Source organism: Trachemys scripta, chromosome 3 (genome assembly GCF_013100865.1).
Source record: "Trachemys scripta elegans isolate TJP31775 chromosome 3, CAS_Tse_1.0, whole genome shotgun sequence".
NCBI classification, from domain to species: Eukaryota; Metazoa; Chordata; order Testudines; family Emydidae; genus Trachemys; species Trachemys scripta.
In genome coordinates this window covers 88,717,465-88,736,752 of record NC_048300.1, presented here as the reverse complement: position 1 = coordinate 88,736,752, position 19,288 = coordinate 88,717,465, and the positions used below count along the sequence as shown (strand labels likewise).

Sequence of the window (19,288 nt, the reverse complement as noted above, 5' to 3'; positions counted from 1 at the left end):
TCTTGCATCTGAAGAAGTGAGGTTCTTACCCACGAAAGCTTATGCTCCCAGTACTTCTGTTAGTCTCAAAGGTGCCACAGGACCCTCTGTTGCTTTTTACAGATTCAGACTAACACGGCTACCCCTCTGATACTGCACAAAAGACTATTTCTAGTGTACCCTGAGAGTCCAGTGAAAGCAAGCATCACCATTTTACATTAGATCCAGAGGACTACAGACATCCAGGCCTACCTGATACTCCAGAAAAACAGTCTTCAACTAGAAAATAGAATTTGAATCCAAAATCATCCTATCCAAATAGCAGTGACTTCTGATGTTTTCACCCAGGGATGGGGACCCTATACAGGAACTTGAACTCTCTAAGAGCAACAACTGCACATCAGTATTTGACCAGCAAGGAAGATTCTGAATTCGATGAAGATCTTCAGAGATTTGATATCTCTCATGATGATCCTGATTCAAATGGTAAATCAGGCTACTATGTTTTATATAAACAAGCAAGTCAGCATAAGGTTGTCTCTCTGGAAGCCCTTCCAATGAAGGAGAGGGCTCTGTTACCCAAGAAATTCCTTAGTAGATATGTTACAGCCTCATAAGTGGTCCCCTGGATCAGGAAGTAGTGAATCAGATTTTTCATCACAGTGGGACACTAGATGTTGTTCCCTTCACCATTCACCCCAATGAGAAACCACTCCTCAGTGTCTTGAGTAAAAGATAAGACACTACCTTAACAAAAGATACTTATTTTTCCATCCACTGAGGAAGGAAGTTCCTGTATGCCTTTCCACAAGTCTGGCCAAATCCAGATGAGATAAATACTTGATCCTAGTAGCTTCATACTAGCACAGTCAGGTTCTCAGATATTTTTCAGATGGCCAAAGCCGGTCCCACCAGGATCAGAGTCCTAGCCGTGGCTGATCACTCAGAATCATGACACTGTACTCCATCCCAGTCTGGGAACTGTGTGTGTGACAGCTTGATTACTGGCAAGAGCACAGAAGGATTAGTGTTTTCGAACCGATGGTTTGAGTTCTCTTACCCTTGTGAAAACTATCTAAGAGAAGGACTTAATATTGAAAGTTATAAAGGTTTTCAAAAACTGCTTGACTACCTTCTTCTCCTGTATGAATCTAACTTAAAGATTAACTCCATTTGAGTTCATTTAGGGTGACCAGACGTCCCGATATTTAGCTTTTTGTCCCGCGTCCTGACTGATCAGTGGTCGGAACGCAATTTGTCCCAGTATTTTGCCCCCCTTTTTTTTTGCTCAGCCGGCAGCACTCAGCTTTTTTTTTTTTTTTTGCCTCCCTCCCCCCCCCCCACCCCATGTCCCGATATTTTCTTTATCTCATCTGGTCACCCTAGGGTTCATTTATCAGCAACCCATCATGAGCTGGTCAAAGGTGTCTCTTCAGCCATTTGTTGCATGGTGGACTGATTCTTTTGAAACCTTTATTTAAAAAGCTGCTGGTGTCATGGAATATTAATGTGCTCCTGGGAAGCTCTTTTTGAGCCACTCAGTACCTGTGAGTTCAAGTTTCTGATGTGGAAGGTTATTTTCCTGTGTTAGTGACTATCTCAGAGTGAGCTAACTTCAGGCTCTTGTGACTGATCAATCTTTACCAATCTTAAAAGAATAAAGAGCTGTGGACTCATCGGAGATGCCTTTGCAAGGTAGTTATGGAGTTCCACCTTAATGAGCTAACTCATCTTGACAATATTTTCCCCAGCCTTCCCTGCCTAACTCATGAAAGATTTCATTATGGGCATATGCAAAGTAGTCAAATGGTCCTTATTCCATACATTTACAAAGCACAGAAGCAATCTTGCCTCAGTCTCTCAATCCTGCCCAACCTCCCTTGAAGTCAAAATTTCTAGTATCTAGAGTTTTGTAACTTTGGGGGCATGTTCCTTGAGTTGGCCAAATTTGTGAAGCTTGTTTTGTATTTTTTATTCATCCTACAGGCTGTCATTGTTGCACCTTTTTTGGAGGGAAGCTGTCTTACCCTTAAGTATACTTTAAAAAAGAAAACATACATTATCAGCTTTGGCTTTGTTCTTTCTGCCTGCTATAATTATTTAATGATGCTCTTTTTCTTTTTGACATCCACTTGCACTGTTTTCTTTCCAAGAGTGAGAATTCTATACAGATAGTATCTTTGGAGAAGAGAAAATTACTTACTTTTAGTAATTCTGCTTCTCTGAAGTCATCATCTTGCAGGATTCTCACTCGACCACCTATATCCACTCAGTTTCAGAGAGGAAAACCTTTTCAATATAGACTTTATTTTTGTATTCATTCAACTTCTTTTTTAGGAATTAATTTTTCAGCCATTTTGTTTTTGTGAATGACTTATTTGGTTTGATGAGCCTTCACTTTGTGGTAAATCAGGAAGTGACTAGAGGTGTATGACCACCAACAGGGAGTGTTGTTCACACACCTACCTGTTGCAGGTGTACTTAAGGGCCTGAAACCTGGGAGAAGTTGTGCCGTGAAACTAAGCCCCAAGTGTGAGAATCCTGGGGAAAAAAATCAAGAATGAAAAATATAAGGCAAGTCATTTTTTCCATTTTTTAATAGCGACCACTGTAAACCACTAGTCTGGCCCATGGAAATGGTGTCTCCTAAAAAAGATCATCATCATCATCATCATCAAGATTTTCCCCCCTCCCCCCAATCAGATCCTCTTTGGCTAAGGAGGGAGAATTTTCTTCAAATGGAAATATTTAAGATGTATTACATGAATAATGGTTAAATGATACAATAGAATGCAAAGTTGTTTATAATGTGTGTAGCATTAAGGGCCAGTCTCTTCAGCCCCTTGGTATCAGTTCGGTGCATAGGGACTGGAAAGTGGACAAATTTCCCCAATGTGGGGACTCCCCATTGAGCATGGAGCTGGCATAGCTATATCCTACACCACCCTTCCTGGAACTCTGGTGTAAGGAGTGTGCCCGGAACATGCTGTTCTCTGGCTCTTCCCAGTTAGTGGATTTTGCCTTGGTGGCCATAGGCAGCCAGCATAAATTGGAGCAGCTCTCAAGATGTCCTAATGTAGACAGGGGACAGGAGGTGGTGTAGAACTGGCCCAAGGAACAGAGAACTGTATTTGGCTTATTTGCACATACTTGCCTGGCTGCACCCAGAGTAAGCTAGGGACAGCTGAAAATCTGGGTCATAGCAGGGTGTATATCTTATAGGATTTCCAAGTCCAAAAGTAGCTAACAATCTTTTCTTTTCCATATTAGGATGGAAAAGAACAGAGGGATAATTAGAAATCTTATTAATGCAAAACGGTGCGGACATCAATCTGGTATTACTGAGAAATGCCCTGCAGATGTTAGATCTGATTATAACTCTGCCACTTTTTTGTTGAATAACTTCAGCTGTAATTCTTTCAAAATATAATTATGCAACTGATCTTCAGACTCCTATTGTTTTTGACCTGTGGATTTGATCTCTGATGAAAGCAGCCTGTACTGAAAATTCTTACTCATTTGTAAAATTTGGTTTTTGTTTCCACAGGATCACAGCAAGCAGGATTCCTAAATGCCCTCAAGGACAGTCCAGCAAGATATCCTTTCATTAAAATGCGCTGTAGAGTTTGTTACATTAATATTAAGGAAGAAATTATATGCTAAATGTATCTGGGGTTTGGTTTTTTTGCGGTTGTTGGATGCATGGAATTGAGACTTTCTCAAGAAAGGTTTCACCATTTGATCTAGTATTTCTGCATCATTTCTCATTTAGTGTTGCACGTAGGGAAAAAAAGATCTCTCTTTTCTTTTTATTATTATTTTGCATCTTTTGGGGGGGTCTATTCTATTCTAGGTAAATGTATATAATGTCCATTTAACATTTATTGAAGTCACACACACATTTCAAGAGATAATTATATGCATTTGCTGAGTAATACATCCACTCTCATGAGAGGAAAATATTTATTTGGAATTTGTTGACTTTTGGTGGGATAGAAAAAGTCAATTATAAAATAGAAAACCAACATATTAAGTGACACCAAACAGTCCAATATTTCCAAAGTATATTTATGCTGATAACTTTATCAGTCCTTTAGGACAAATTTTACTGTGTCCTAGGTAACATTAATTCAAGTAACTAGTTGTTTGTTAGATTCCCTCACCTGCACCCTCATCCCCCACCACCTTTATACATGTAGCTCAAGGCATGTCTACATAGCCCTTCAGTTTGGACTAAGGGGGTGCAAATAGCAATGTGCACTGAAGTGCTGTGCTGTAATTCCCCTATGTGGACACTGTGTACATGAATTTAAAAGTCCTGAGTTTGCACTAATGTAGTCCTCTTTGAAGGACTTTGAAGAGGACTACATTAGTGCAAACTCAGGACCTTGAAGTTTGAACATGCAGTATCCCACAGGGGAGTTGCAGCACAGCACTTTTATGTGGACTGCTGTTCCCACTCCTTTGTCTGAACTGCAAGGTCGTGTAGACATGCCCTCAATGTCACTATGCTATTTTAATATGTTCCAGCAGCTTCTTGCCTTTTTCACAAGTTCTCACCTGTGAGTGGAATAGGACTCCAGTATGAAATTGGAGAAAAGCCTGGTGAGAGTCTTTGGGTTAAGTTTAGAAGCAAGAGCAACAAGGGTGATGTTGTGGTGGACGAGGCTTTCTTCGGACAATTAACTGAAGTTTCCAGAAAACAGGCCCTGGGAGACTTCAATCACCCTGACATCTGCTGGGAGAACAATATAGCAGTGCACAGACAATCCAGGAAGTTTTTGGAGAGTGTTGGGGGCAACTTTCTGGTGCAACTACTGGAGGAATCAACCAGGGGCTGTTCTCCTTTTGACCTGCTGCTTACCAACAGGGAAGAATTGGTAGGGGAAGTAGAAGTGGGTGACAACCTGGGCAGCAGTGACCATGAGATGGTTGAGTTCAGGATCCTCACAAAAGTAAGAAAGGAGAGTAGCAAAATACAGACCCTGGACTTCAGAAAAGCAGACTTTAACTCCCTTAGGGAACTGATGGGCAGGATCCCATGGGAGGCTAATATGAGGGGGAAAGGAGTCCAGGAAAGCTGGCTGTATTTTAAAGAAGCCTTATTGAGGGCACAGGAACAAACCATCCCAGGGTAAAGAAAGAATAGCAAATATGGCAGGCGACCAGTTTGGCTTAACAGTGAAATCTTCACTGAGCTTAAACCCAAAAAGGAAGCTTACAAGAAGTGGAAACTTGGACAGATGACTAGGGGTATGATCAGGAAGGCCAAAACACAACTGGAGTTGCAGCTAGCAAGGGTTGTGAAGGGTAACAAGAAGGGTTTCTACAGATATGTTAGCAACAAGAAAAAGGTCAGGGAAAATGTGGTACCCTTAATGAATGGGGGAGGCAACCTAGTGACAAATGATGTGGAAAAAACTGAAGTACTCAGTGCTTCTTTTGCCTCAGTCTTCACAGACCAGGTTAGCTCCCACACTGCTGTCCTGGGCAACACAGTATGGGGAGGAGGTGAGCAGCCCTCAGTGGTGAAAGAACAGGTTAAGGACTATTTAGAAAAGCTGGACGTGCACAAGTCCATGGGTTCAGATCTAATGCATCCGAGGGTGCTGAGGGAATTGGCTGATGTGATTGCAGAGCCATTGGCCATTATCTCTGAAAACTCATGGTGATCGGGGGGAGGTCCCAGATGATTGGAAAAAGGCAAATATAGTGCCCATTTTTAAAAAAGGGAAGAAGGAGAACCCGGGAAGGAGAAGCCTCACCTCAGTCCCTGGAAAAATCATGGAGCAGGTCCTCAAGGAAACCATTTTGAAGCACTTGGAGGAGAGGAAGATGATTGGGAACGGTCAACATGGATTCACCAAGGGCAAGTCATGCCTAACCAACCTGATTGCCTTTTATGATGAGATAATTGGCTCTGTAGTTATGGGGAAAGCAGTGGATGTGATATATCTTCACTTTAGCAAAGCTTTTGATACAGTCTCCCACAGTATTCTTGCCAGCAAGTTAAAAAAGTATGGATTGGATGAATGGACTATAAAGTGGATAGATAGCTGGCTAGATTGTCGGGCTCAATGTCTAGTTGACAGCCGGTATCAAGCAGAGTACCCCAGGGGTCGGTCCTGGGGCTGGTTTTGTTCAACATCTTTATTGTTCTGGATGATGGGATGGATTGTACCCTCAGTAAGTTCACAGATGACACTAAGCAGGGGGGAGAGGTAGATACACTGGAGGGTAGGGATAGGGTCCAGAGTGACCTAAACCCAATTGGAGGATTGGGCCAAAAGAAATCTGATGAGGTTCAACAAGGACAAATGCAGAGTCCTGCACTTAGGACAAAAGAATCCCAGGCACTGCTACAAGCTGAGGACCAACTGGCTAAGCAGCAGTTCTGCAGAAAAGGACCTGGGTATACAGTGGATGAGAAGCTGGATATGAGTCAGAAGTGTGCCCTGGTTGCCATGAAGGTTAACGGCATATTGGGCTGCATTAGTAGGAGCATTGCCAGCAGATTGAGGGAGTGATTATTCCCCTCTATTCGGCACTGGTGAGGCCACATCTGGAGTATTGTGTCCAGATTTGGGGCCCCCACTACAGAAAGGATGTGGACAAATTGGAGAGAGTCCAGCGGAGGGCAACAAAAATGAACAGGGGACTGGGGCACATGACTTACGAGGAGAGGCTGAGGGAACTGGGCTTGTTTAGTCTGCAGAAGAGAAGAGTGAGGGGGATTTGATAGCAGCCTTCAGCTACCCGAAGGGGAGTTCCAAACAGAATGGAGCTCGGCTGTTCTGAGTGGTGGCAGATGACAGAACAAGGAGAAATGGTCTCAAGTTGCAGTGGGGGAGGTCTAGGTTGGATATTAGGAAACGCTATTTCAGTAGGAGGGTGGTGAAGCACTGGAATGGGTTACCTAGGGAGGTGGTGGAATCTCCTTCCTTAGAGGATTTTAAGGCCCGGCTTGACAAAGCCCTGGCTGGGATGATTTAGTTGGTGTTGGCCCTGCTTTGAGCAGGGGGTTGGACTAGATGACCTCCTGAGGTCTCTTCCAACCTTAATCTTCTATGATTCTATGACTTCTGCTCCCAGGTGAGAACAGCTAACACAGGGTTCTCAAACTGGGGGTCGTGACCCTCAGGGGATCGCCAGGTGGTTACATGGGGGTCACGAGCTGTCAGTTCTGTGGTGCTGACAGCCCCGAGCCCCCATTAAATTAAATTATCCCCACCATTGTTAATTTATAAGGGGGCTCACGCTCGGAGACGTGCTGTGTGGAAGGGGTCATCAATACAAAAAGTTTGAAAACCACTGAGCTAACAGACAGAAAAGGCTGGGGAGTTGCCATAACTTCTACTTGACTTCCTGCTTAAATTTCTGTGGGACTATATCCCTTCCAATGGCCCGCTAATGTGTGTGGATGGCTGATATATAGATATGTGAAAATATTTGCATCACTCACAAAGCCAGTGCAAAAATCATTCTTTACACTGGCTCTGAAAAAGCAAAGCCTTTTTACTGTTTTGCCTTAGAACATTTGCTCTTGTGCACAAAACTAGATTTTTGCCCAGAAATACACAAAAATGGCAGTTTCGCCTATTAAAAACAAAAATCCAACCACACCACACACCCACCACCAAATGGATTTGTGGAAAAACTTCAGTTTATTAATTGACAGAATCTTACATTTTTGCTAAAGAAATATGTAAAAGGAAGAAGTGACAAGATTTCTCTCCTGAGTGTTGTCACCTGTATATTTCTAAAACGTCAAGTTTGCTAAATTCTGCAGACCTAATTTTTATCATGTTCATTGATTTGTATGTTCATGATGTAGAATCATTGAGCCATAACCTCCTTTTTAAGCAAGGCCGCAGTTTTAGGAAGCACAAACAAGCAATCTATCCTAAATAGCACAACAATAACTTCCACATAAAAGAATTAGAAATCACTTCTAATAGTGGATTAGTCTTTCAGTTCTCTCAAAATGGGAAAAGCTTTCAATTGTTCTTAAATCAAAAGGTAATTGATCCCACACTTGTGGATCCTTGTACAGGAACAATAGGCTTTTCATAATTTGCATTCAAAGTCATGCCAGTTTGAGAGGCTCAATGGAGCATTTTGTAGAAGCAGCTCTTTTAGAATGTGACATGTTGGACAGTTTAATAGGTTGGTTGCAATTCCTAACAATACAAAATAAAATTGCATCAACAGTACTGAGAATTTTGTTTTGGGGCAAGACAGTTTTGTGAAGAGAGAGCCTTGCTTTTCAACTGATACCTCACTAACAATGCTATGTGACAAACCGAGTTGTCTAGCTGTAGTAGACAATATTACTGTACTCAATAGCTGAGCCTAGCAGCTGTATATTCAACAACTATGTATAAATCAATTATCTTTTTAATAACTAATAAGCTTCCATTTTATTTGCTCATCTTGATGAACAGGGAGTTAAATAGCTTCCTACATATTAATCTGAGGATACATCTTTTATATTGTACCTTTGTTTTGCTCGCAATTCCTACGTCTTCATCTAAGCACCTCTTATTTAAGTGAATTGACTTTATTCCTTTTACTATAAATGTAAAGGGACAAATTCCCAAACACTTACCTTGAATCAAAAAACCTCATTATGGAAGCTCACACTCAGTGAGTCCTCAAGCACAAGGCTCAGCTGTTCACTCCTGCACTTAGAAAGTGTGAAGTGAGGAGCTAACTGAATATGCCTAGAACAGTGGGTCTCTTTCCCTCCCACAGGAGCCCTGGCAGGTGCAGATAGTGTAGCCTGTCAGAATGACCTAATGCTTCCCTGCCTCACTCAGGTGCTGTGAGCATAAATTCATCCATGTATTTAAGTTCCTCAAACTGCATGGTGCTGACCTTAGAAAAGCTTATACAAGAATACCCACAATATGGAAATCCTGTAAAGCAGTTTGCTTAATTAAGCATCACTAACAGTGCCCTGTTAATAAGGGAATGTTCTATAATTGTTCCCACCCCAATAGGTTTCTCTGGGGGATACAGTGCCCCAAAACTTTCCATATACTTGATAAATCACCAGGTATAAAATAGTCTCAGAAGGGAGTGCTTATGAGCATTTAGTTACTGACCCTATAGACTCTAGCACCTGGTGGCTTCTTGAAAAGTGCTCACATACGTGGTTAAAAGGAAAGGATTATTCACTAGGGCTGGCAGAAAGAAAAGGTTGAAAGTATCTTAGGTACAAAAACAACGAGGAGTCTGGTGTCACCTTAAAGACTAAAAGATTTATTTAGGCATAAGCTTTCGTGGGTAAAAAACACACTTCTTCAGATGCATGGAGTGAAAATTACAGATACAGGCATAAATATATTGGCACATGAAGAGAAGGGAGTTACCTTACAAGTGGAGAACCAGTGCTGACAAGGCCAATTCAGTCAGCATGGATGTGGTCTACTCCCAATAATTGATGAGGAGGTGTCAATACCAAGAGAGGAAAAATTGCTTTTGTAGTGAGCTAGCCACTCCAAGTCCCTATTCAAGCCCAAATTAATGGTGTTAAATTTGCAAATGAATTGTAGCTCTGCGGTTTCTCTTTGAAGTCTGTTTTTGAAGGATTTTTTTGGTTGAACGATGGCTACTTTTAAATCTGTTATTGAGTGTCCAGGGAGATTGAAGTGTTCTCCTCCTGGCTTTTGTATGTTACCATTCCTAATGTCTGATTTGTGTCCATTTATTCTTTTACATAGAGACTGTCCGGTTTGGCCAATGTATATGGCAGAGGGGCATTGCTGGCACATGATAGCATATATCACATTAGTAGATGTGCAGATGAATGAGCCCCTGATGGTGTGGCTGATGTGGTTGGGTCCTCTGATGGTGTTGCTAAAGTAGATATGGGGACAGAATAGGCAACAGGGTTCATTACAGGGATTGGTTCCTGGGTTACTGTTCTGTGGTGTGTAGTTGCTGGTGAGTATTTGCTTCAGGTTGGGGGGCTGTCTGTAAGCAAGGACTGGCCTGCCTCCCAAGGTCTGTGAGAGTGAGGGATTGTTTTCCAGGATAGGTTGTGTTTTTGTGGATACAGACTAACATGGCTACCCCTCTAATACCTTAAGTACAATGGCTTAGTCCTTAGTTGAAATAAAAGATAAACAGTTTTTCTTAACTCTGTCCCAAGGGGGCAGTCAGCTATAAGGATAGGAGGATAACTGGTGTTCCTCAGACCTGATATCTGGAGTGTCTTTTCTAGTCCAGCCCTGTCTCAGAGGACAGTTTAAATATCGATGAGTAGATCCCGCTAGACAGTGTTCAGTTGTGTTGTTGGCAGTTTCACTTAAGAGCTCTACCACGCAGCAGTCAGTTTTAGAGGGGGTGCCTTCTGCCTCCTGTTTGCAGGTTCTTCTGCCTGTATCCTGCTGCTGCCAAACTCCTGCCAGGCTCTCTGTGCCTTAGCCTTCTTGTCCTAGTTCACAGGCTGCCTGCTGCTGTGTCTATGGCTTGGTCCTCAGTGCAAGCTCCTTTGACCTTTCAAATCATTCCTGAGGGAGAGGAAGAAAAGTAGCAAACCTGCTGCTCAGAAATTCATCATGGTTCTTCTATCCATCCTGTTTCTGCAAGATATAGTTCTAAAGAGCTGCATATAAATGTTTTATACCCTAAGCAAAACTAATGAATTGTTGGCTCATTTCCATTTCTGCTTGGCTTTGAAAGTTTCTGCCATTTAAACTAAGTTGTGTTAGAGCAAAGTTGTTGCCAGTGGCATTATAATGACTTTGCAAATTTAGCAATATTTTACGAGGTTTTTGTGCAATTGTATAATGTATAGTTCCCATGTTTATTGGATCACAGCAGTGTTACAGTCCTTGACTGTTAAATAAAGCCCTGAATATGTTTGTTGTAATTTTTAAATGGTAAGAGACCAGGGCATTCCTGGTATTGCTTTTTCTGGCTTCTTTATTTTCATAGTGCTAAGGCAGGGGTAGGCAACCTATGGCACGCGTGCCGAATGCGGCACGCGAGCTGATTTTCAGTGGCACTCACACTGCCCGGGTCCTGGCCACCGGTCCGGGGGGCTCTGCATTTTAATTTAATTTTAAATTAAGCTTCTTAAACATTTTAAAAACCTTATTTACTTTACGTACAACAATAGTTTCGTTCTATATTATAGACTTATAGAAAGAGACCTTCTAAAAACATTAAAATGTATGACTGGCACGCGAAACCTTAAATCAGAGTGAATAAATGAAGACTCGGCACACCACTTCTGAAAGGTTGCCGACCCCTGTGCTAAGGGGTCATGCATATTTCTCTTTCTCTTATGTAAACAGGTATTGATGAGGATATGAGTGGTGCATTTTGTGGCCTACAATGTCCCTGTTTGTGACTATTTGGAGAAACAGTTGTTTTGGAAAATGATTCGTATAGATTAATTGTCATCATGTTCTTTTCCAATTGCCATGTTCCTTATTAATTTATTATATATTTTTGTAGGAGACAATGTTTTTTCTCTTCTTTGGTGTATATATAGACTATCAAACATAAATATATTAATATAGAGTAAGACGAGTTCCAATTTCCTAGCTATTGTACATAAACTGAAATAAATAGCAATTGAAAGGATAGACGTGGTCTTTTGGTTGTAGTAGCTTGCTGTCTTACTGAGATAAACAAGGTTTAAGAGCAAAATATGATACCTTGTCATTGAGATTATGTCTTTTAGTCAGAGTTAAAGGCATGTTGTAAGCTGCACTGCACAGCACCTAATGTTGACCAATTTAATAGTAACATAGATGTTGGTCCTGGAAAAGGCTAGTTACTGAATTGTTTGGGGTTGTAGTTAAGGTAAAAAGGCCTCTGCAGAAGGAAGAGAGGGAAGGTAGATTGGAAAGAAAAAGAGGAAAAAATAATAAGATCAAAGCTTTAAAGTAATATTGAGGCACAGTTGACTGAATGGTGAAATATCTTGCTTATGTTCATTCTGTAGTAATGAATAAAAGGTTTTTGGTGCTTCTCAGTGCATTGTTTCCAGTAGAAAAATTCACAAAGGTAAAAGTTGTAAACAGGCCTTGCAAATTCCTCAGTCACGTGCCTACGGCAGGTGTGTGTGTGTTTGTTTATAACACAGCAGTGAATGTAATCATGATGGTAATGGAGAACAAGTGGAATTTGTACCATACCTGGGCTAATACATTGTCATTATGATTTTGTAGGACATGTATAATCGGTATCTCTGCTTCAGTTAGAGGACAGACAGCATGGTCTACTACAGTGATACTCAGACCTCAGTGGTTCAGGAGCCAAATTAGCAATCCACATTACCAAAAAAGCTACACTAGTGTGAATTCATTCTTTCATTTACTATAATACTATATATTCATATTGAAACAGTATGATGGGAAAATATTTAGTTTATATATATTATTCTCACAAGAAAATGACTGACTAAATATTATTTATCAACTACAATTGGTTAATAACATAGTAAAAGCGTCCTGATTGGTTAATAATTAAATCACAGTGTTTTAATATCATGTGCGGGAAAGAGCCGCAGGAGATACATTAAAGAGCTGCTTGCAAGCCTCAGTTTGAATCTCACTGGTCTAATAGATTTCAAGTGTGACTGGAAGCCAGAAACTCATAAACTGTTCTTATTTATTTGAATTATTTTAGCTCCTAGAAGCCCTAATCATGGGCCACCACCCCTTGTGCTAGACGCTATGTAAACACAGTTCTAATCTCATCTTTGTCACTGACTCATCGTGTGGCCTTGAGTAAGTCATGGAATGAAGCTCTCTGTCTGTCTATCTATAAGTGAAACTATGTACTACCATTTACTTACATACTTTCCTAATACAGGTGTTTTGAGGATTACTCAGCAAATGTTTGTGCAGAATTCAAAGTGCAGTACTTTAAAGACAAAATCACTATGTGAGTGCTATTATTAATTATTATTAGATTTCATACAAATTTGTACTTCCTTGACTTTTAATCACTGTGCTGGAAGCTGTCGTGTGTTTTTTTTCCGTTTGGTCTATTGTTGGTCTCTCAGGTTTTCATACATATTTGATCAGCTCCAATCAAACAACTAATGAAGATGTAAGTTCTTGACTTCATAGTGTAATTGCATACCTGTTTTCATTTAGTAAATATTAAAGGATTGTTAAATTTCATTGTCTGTATTTTCAGTTTCTTTCCTGTAGATCCTGCTGAGTATCTCCCCTCCCCCGCAAAAAAACCTATCTGCATATTTGTATGCATGTCTTGGTGAGGAAGGAGGTGATAGGGCACCATGACCTGGTAACACTTGATGCAGTGACCACTGTTTTAGAGATTCATTAGGTGTTTAGTACATTCTACCCCTAGTTCTAAAAACTTCAGCATTCTTTCTCATAGTCTGAAGCTTAGCTTCATAATAACTATATATGATGTTAAACATCCACCTTAAACTTACAGGAAAATGCAAGTTACAAAAGTAGATTTAATCCTTTTTGAGATTAGATGGGAAAATATTGATTGGGTTGTAACTAGGACTGTCAATCGCAGTCAACTCACACGATTAACTCAAAAAAATTAATTGTGATTAATCGCACTTAATAACAATAGAATACCAGTTGAACTGTATGCAGAAAGTTCACTTTATATTATTATTTTTATTACAAATATATGCACTGTAAAAATGATAAACAAAAGAAATAGTATTTTTCAATTCACCTCATACAAGTACTGAATTGCAATTTCTTTATTGTGAAATTGTAACTTACAAATGCAGATTTTTTTTGGTTACATAACTGCACTCAAAAATAAAACAGTGTAAAACTTTAGAGCCTACAAGTCCACTCAGTCCTACTTCTTATTCTGCCAATCGCTAAGACAAACAAATTTGTTTACATTGACGGGAGATACTGCTGCCTGCTTCTAATTCACAATGTCATTTGAAAGTGAGAACAGGTGTTCGCATGGCACTTTTGTAGCCGGCGTTGCAAGGTATTTATGTGCCATATATGCTAAACATTCATATGCCCATTCATGCTCCGGCCACCATTCCAGAGGACATGCTTCCATGCTGATGACGCTTGTTAAAAAAAGAATGCATCAATTAAATTTGTGACTGTACTCCATGGGGGGAGAATTGTATGTCTCCTGTTCTGTTTTACCTGCATTCTGCATATATTTCATGTTATAGCAGTCTCAGATGATGACCCAGCACATGTTCGTTTTCCGAACACCTACACAGCAGATTTGACAAAACACAAAGAAGGTACTGATGTGAGATTTCTAAAAATAGCTACACCACGCGACCCAATGTTTAAGAATCTGAAGTGCCGTCCAAAATCTGAGAGGTACGAGGTGTGGAGCATGCTTTTAGAGGTCTTAAAGAGCAACACTCTGATACAGAAACTACAGAACCCAAACCACCAAGAAAGGAAATCAACCTTCTGCTGGTGGCATCTGACTCAGATGATGAAAGTGAACATGTGTTGGTCCGCACTGCTTTGGATCATTATCAAGCAGAACCCTTCATCAGCATGGAAGCATGTCCTCTGGAATGATGGTTGACGCATGAAGGGACATAGGAATCTGTAGCATATCTGGCATGTAAATATCTTGCAACGCCAGCTAAAACAGTGCCAAGCGAATGCCTGTTCTCACTTTCAGGTGACATTGTAAACAAGAAGCAGGCAGTATTATCTTCTGCAAATTGTAACCAACCTTGTTTGTCTGAGTGATTGGCTAACCAAGAAGTAGGTCTGAGTGGACTAGTAGGCGCTAAAGTTTTACATTGTTTTATTTTTGAATGCAGTTTTTTTGTGCATAATTCTACATTTGTAAGTTCAACTTTCATGATAAAGAGTTTGCACTACAATCAGGGCCGGCTCTGGCTTTCTGGCCGCCCCAAGCAAAAAAAAAACACGGCGGCCAGAACAGCAGAGCAAAAAAAACCCAAAACCCTGGCGGCCAGCAAAGCAAAAAAAAAACCTGCAGCGCGGCCGGAGCCAGGGTGCAGGGGGACTCTCTGCCCTGCAGATGTGCCCCGGCTAGCGGGGGAGAAAGAGAAGGGGGCCGGGAGCGCTCCGCGCTGCTCCGGTCGGCTGGGAGGGAAGGACGCGGGCTGCCCTGCCGGGCTTGCTGCAGGATGCTCCCGTCTTCTGCGCCGCCGCCCCCTACAGGGCAGCCGGAGCAGAACAACAACAACAAAAAAAGCGTCCGTGCCACCCTAGAAGTGGGCGGAATGCCGCCTCCTACAAGCTGCTGCCCCAAGCACCAGCTTGCTCGGCTGGTGCCTGGAGCCAGCCCTGACTACAATACTTGTATGAGATGAACTGAAAAATACATTGTTTTTGTTTTTTACAGTGCAAATATTTGTAATCAAAAATAAATATAAAGTGAGCTCTGTACTCTTTGTATTCTGTGTTGTAATTGAAATTAATATATTTGAAAATTTAGTAAACATCCAAAAATATTTAAAATAAATGTTATTCTATTGTTGTTTAACAGCGCAATTAATCGCAATTAATTTTTTTAATCGCTTGACAGCCCTAGTTATAACCAAGGTTCAATAAGACCCATTAGACTAGTTTCTGAGAACAGAAAATGACAGACACAGAAGAAACAAACAAACAAAAACAACAAAATGCAAGTGAAAGCCAGTCCTTTAAAAAGTCTCTGTATTTTATACACTTCAGTTCAGTGGGGAAGTATCCAGCTGTCTATAGCACTCTTTTTCCAATGTTTTCCACTAGAATCCTACATAATCTGTAACACTGCTCTACAGCCAAAATGCTTCTGAAATAAATGTAGTCAAACTTTACTAATTCTGGGTCACTGAGAACGAAAACGATGCTTAAAATTGTTGATTGGCTCTAGTTTTCAAGATCTGTTATTGGGTCAGTATATACGACCCTTGACTTGGGAATGGCGGAGGATAAGTGAGTTATAAAGGGAAGGGATCTCAATTTAAACCAGAAATGACTAAAATACATCTTTGACTGGATCTATGAATAAATCTATGACTGGGTTTGGACAGTACTTGCTTTTTAGGCAAAACAATGAATGATGCAATCTGAAGCTGGTATTGCGTCATACATGATATGAATTGCATCATGTTATTCCTAGAAGTCATGGATGATGCAATCATAACGAAGCTTACATCACTCTGCTGAACAAATTGCCCTATATCAGCTCTAGAAATCATACAATGTCGTGCTCTCTTATTTGTCAGTGTTTGATTTTGCAAAGGGACACATTTCTGTTCAGCCAAAGTGAGCAGAGATGCCTCGTACTTGTGTGAACAGTGCAGATAACTTCTGCTACGTTTGTGATGAAGTGACTTTTGCATCACAAAAGCGCACTATAACCACTATGGTTAAGAAAGCCTATCACCTTTATTTTGGCTGCAAAATTGGAGATCAGGACAAGAGGTGCGCCCCACACTTGTGCAACAAATCTTCGCCAGTGGTTGAACAGGAAAAGGAAATTTATACCTTTTGCAGTGCCAATGATTTGGAGAGAGCCAACAGATCATACCAGCAATTGTTACTTCAGCATGGTGCCTCCAGTTGGGAAATGTGTGTCAAAGAAGCAAAAGTGGACTGTGCATTATCCAAACATTCCATCAGCTATATGCCCAGTACCCCACGGAGAAGGACTGCTGGTTCCTGATGCACCAGAATCATGTTCACTTGAGTCAGACAAGGAAGAGGAAGAGGATGAAACTTCTGGTCCTGAACCATCAATGTCACAGGACCCACATTTTCTCCCATCCTCCTCCTCTGAACCACACCTCATAACACAAGGTGAACTGAATGACCTTGTCAGGGATTTGGAACTACCCAAGAGTAAGGCAGAGCTGTTGGGCTCCAGACTACAGCAGTGGAATCTCCTGGCAGGTGATGTTAGGGGGTTTCCATGTTCCGTGACCGTCAAAAGGATCTTGTCCCATTCTTCTTCATGGAAGGTGATCTTGTAGTCTGCAACAACATCGATGGTGTGATGGCAGCCCTCAACATCGTTCACGATCCAGATGAGTGGAGACTGTTCATTGATTCATCGAAGACAAGTCTTAAAGCTGTTTTACTGCATAATGGCAATGTTTTGCCATCAATTCCAGTTGGTCATGCAGTCCATATGAAGGAAACCTATGACAACATGAAACAACTTTTGAGGTGCATAAACTATGACCAACATCAGTGGCAGCTTTGTGGTGATTTGAAGGTTGTTGCTCTCTTGCTTGGTCTGCAGACTGGATACACAAAATACTGCTGTTTTCTCTGCGAATGGGATAGTCGTGCAAGAGATTCCCACTACATCAAGAAAGATTGGCCACTCCGACAGTCATTGGAGCCTGGGAGGAAAAGTGTTCAGCATCCACCACTTGTTGAATCAAGGAAGATTTTATTACCACCCTTACACATCAAGCTGGGTCTTATGAAGAACTTTGTCAAGGCCGTTGACAAAACACAAGCAGCTTTCAAGTACCTGCGTGGAAAATTTCCAAGGTTAAGTGAAGCTAAGATAAAGGAAGGTGTCTTTGATGGTCCTCAGATTCGTGAACTTGTTCGAGATGATGCATTTGACCATGCACTGCGTGGCAAGGAAAAGACGGCATGGAAAGCCTTCCAGTTAGTGGCAATAAATTTTCTCAGAAACAACAAGGCAGACAACTACAGATTGTTGGTGGAAAACCTCCTCAAGGCATACAAAAGCCTTGGTTGCAACATGTCACTAAAGATACATTTTTTGCACTCTCATCTAGATTTTTTTCCACCGAACTGTGGAGCAGTGAGCGACGAGCACGGCGAGCCATTTCACCAGGACATTGCAACAATGGAGAAACGCTATCAGGGCAAATGGAGCCCATCAATGCTTGCAGACTATTGCTGGACAGTGACAAGAGATGCTCCATTTAATGAAGACAAGAGACAAGCCAAGAATCACTGAGTAGACACTGAATAGGACTAAACTATGTACATAATAGTTTTTTGCCTTTTGTTTCATAATAAATTTTATTTATATAACCCTTTTGCTGATTTTTAAAGTGTTACATAAACAGGACAGGTGAACTATTATCATGTAAAGCAACCATAAACACATGAAAAGACCTAGGTTTACAATATATGATTAAAACTCTACTATCTACACAATATACATAGACATAAAATGTAAAAACTTAAATATCTTAGAAACAGTAGCCAATCAGTTGTTTTAATTGTCATATTTGAATTCAGCACATCAAAATACATAATAAATAGCACATTTTATCTCTGAAGCAGACGACTTCTCAAAAATTGTAGACCAGTGTAATTCAAAAACAACTCAGACTTGAACAAAGTTTCAGAAAATATCAACCAGTCTGGTTTTGAAAACAAGTTCCATCATGTGTCTTGTCTGTCTTTGACTTTCTGCCATTTAAACTAAATTTTGTTTGAGTGCTCTGGCCCTCAATGAGGGCTGGTTCTCCCAATAGAGAATAAATCATTAGTTCAGAGGTCAGCCTTACCCGCTTTTACAGTCTCCGTTCTACATGGAGGATGGATCCATTGGTTCCAGTGTCACAACAGTTCATTTAACTAACAGTGGAGACAGATACTTCATGTCTCTCCTAACCAGATTATTAAGAATTATTGAGACTAAAGGAAGACTAATGCTAACTAACAGATGGTATAAGAGATCATTGTTTAGTTTTTCCATTTAATCCAAATATACTGACATAAGCTTTTTGAAGGAATTACTCCAAATTTACTTTTTATTTCTATCTATTTTATTGTAGCTTTTTTCATAATTGTGTGATACACAAAAATGCTAGGTTTGGGGTTATCAAATATATTTTGCTTATTGCATAAGGGCTAAGTTATAATTGTGTATTTTACAAAATACAAAGAATAAAGATGCAGAGCATTCTTCAGTAATAAATATCTTGGCAAGTAGCCAGAGATTGAAGAATATGCACCACATTTGTTAAATAAGACAGGTGAGATGAAATAGCAGTCCTCATCTGTTTTTGAATTGGAGTCAACCTTGGCTGTATAGACAGAGCTAATTGTCTTCTATGTTGTTAAATAAAACACTTTCCATGGAAAACCCTCAGATAACAGGGAATTATGACAGTGTAGCATGACTGTTCTTTATTTTTCAAGGCAGAATAGCAAGGACTCTTTCTCAGACTTACTAAGGAACTTACTAACTCACCTCCTTCCCGTGAAAAGCCTGAATTATTCAGTCTGTATTCAGGGAACTCCATAGACAACAGAAGACATGGAATTCATTCTCCCATCCATGTGTGGGCTACAGGTTTGCTTAGTAGCCATTACTCCAATCTACATATTCTGAAATT

The 19,288-nt window shown here is 40.6% G+C and overlaps 1 protein-coding gene across 7 annotated transcripts in view; it reads left to right on the top strand.

Annotated features, from left to right (window-relative positions):
* The window catches only part of LOC117874810 (probable palmitoyltransferase ZDHHC14), a 343,602-nt gene that overhangs the window by 139,122 nt on the left and 185,192 nt on the right, over positions 1–19,288 (top strand). For all 7 annotated transcript variants that reach the window (XM_034765318.1, XM_034765321.1, XM_034765317.1 and 4 more), the window contains 2 exons: positions 3,527–3,575; positions 12,951–13,053. In XM_034765318.1, the coding sequence (XP_034621209.1) occupies positions 3,527–3,575; positions 12,951–13,053 (152 nt within the window). The remainder of the gene's footprint in view (positions 1–3,526; positions 3,576–12,950; positions 13,054–19,288) is intronic.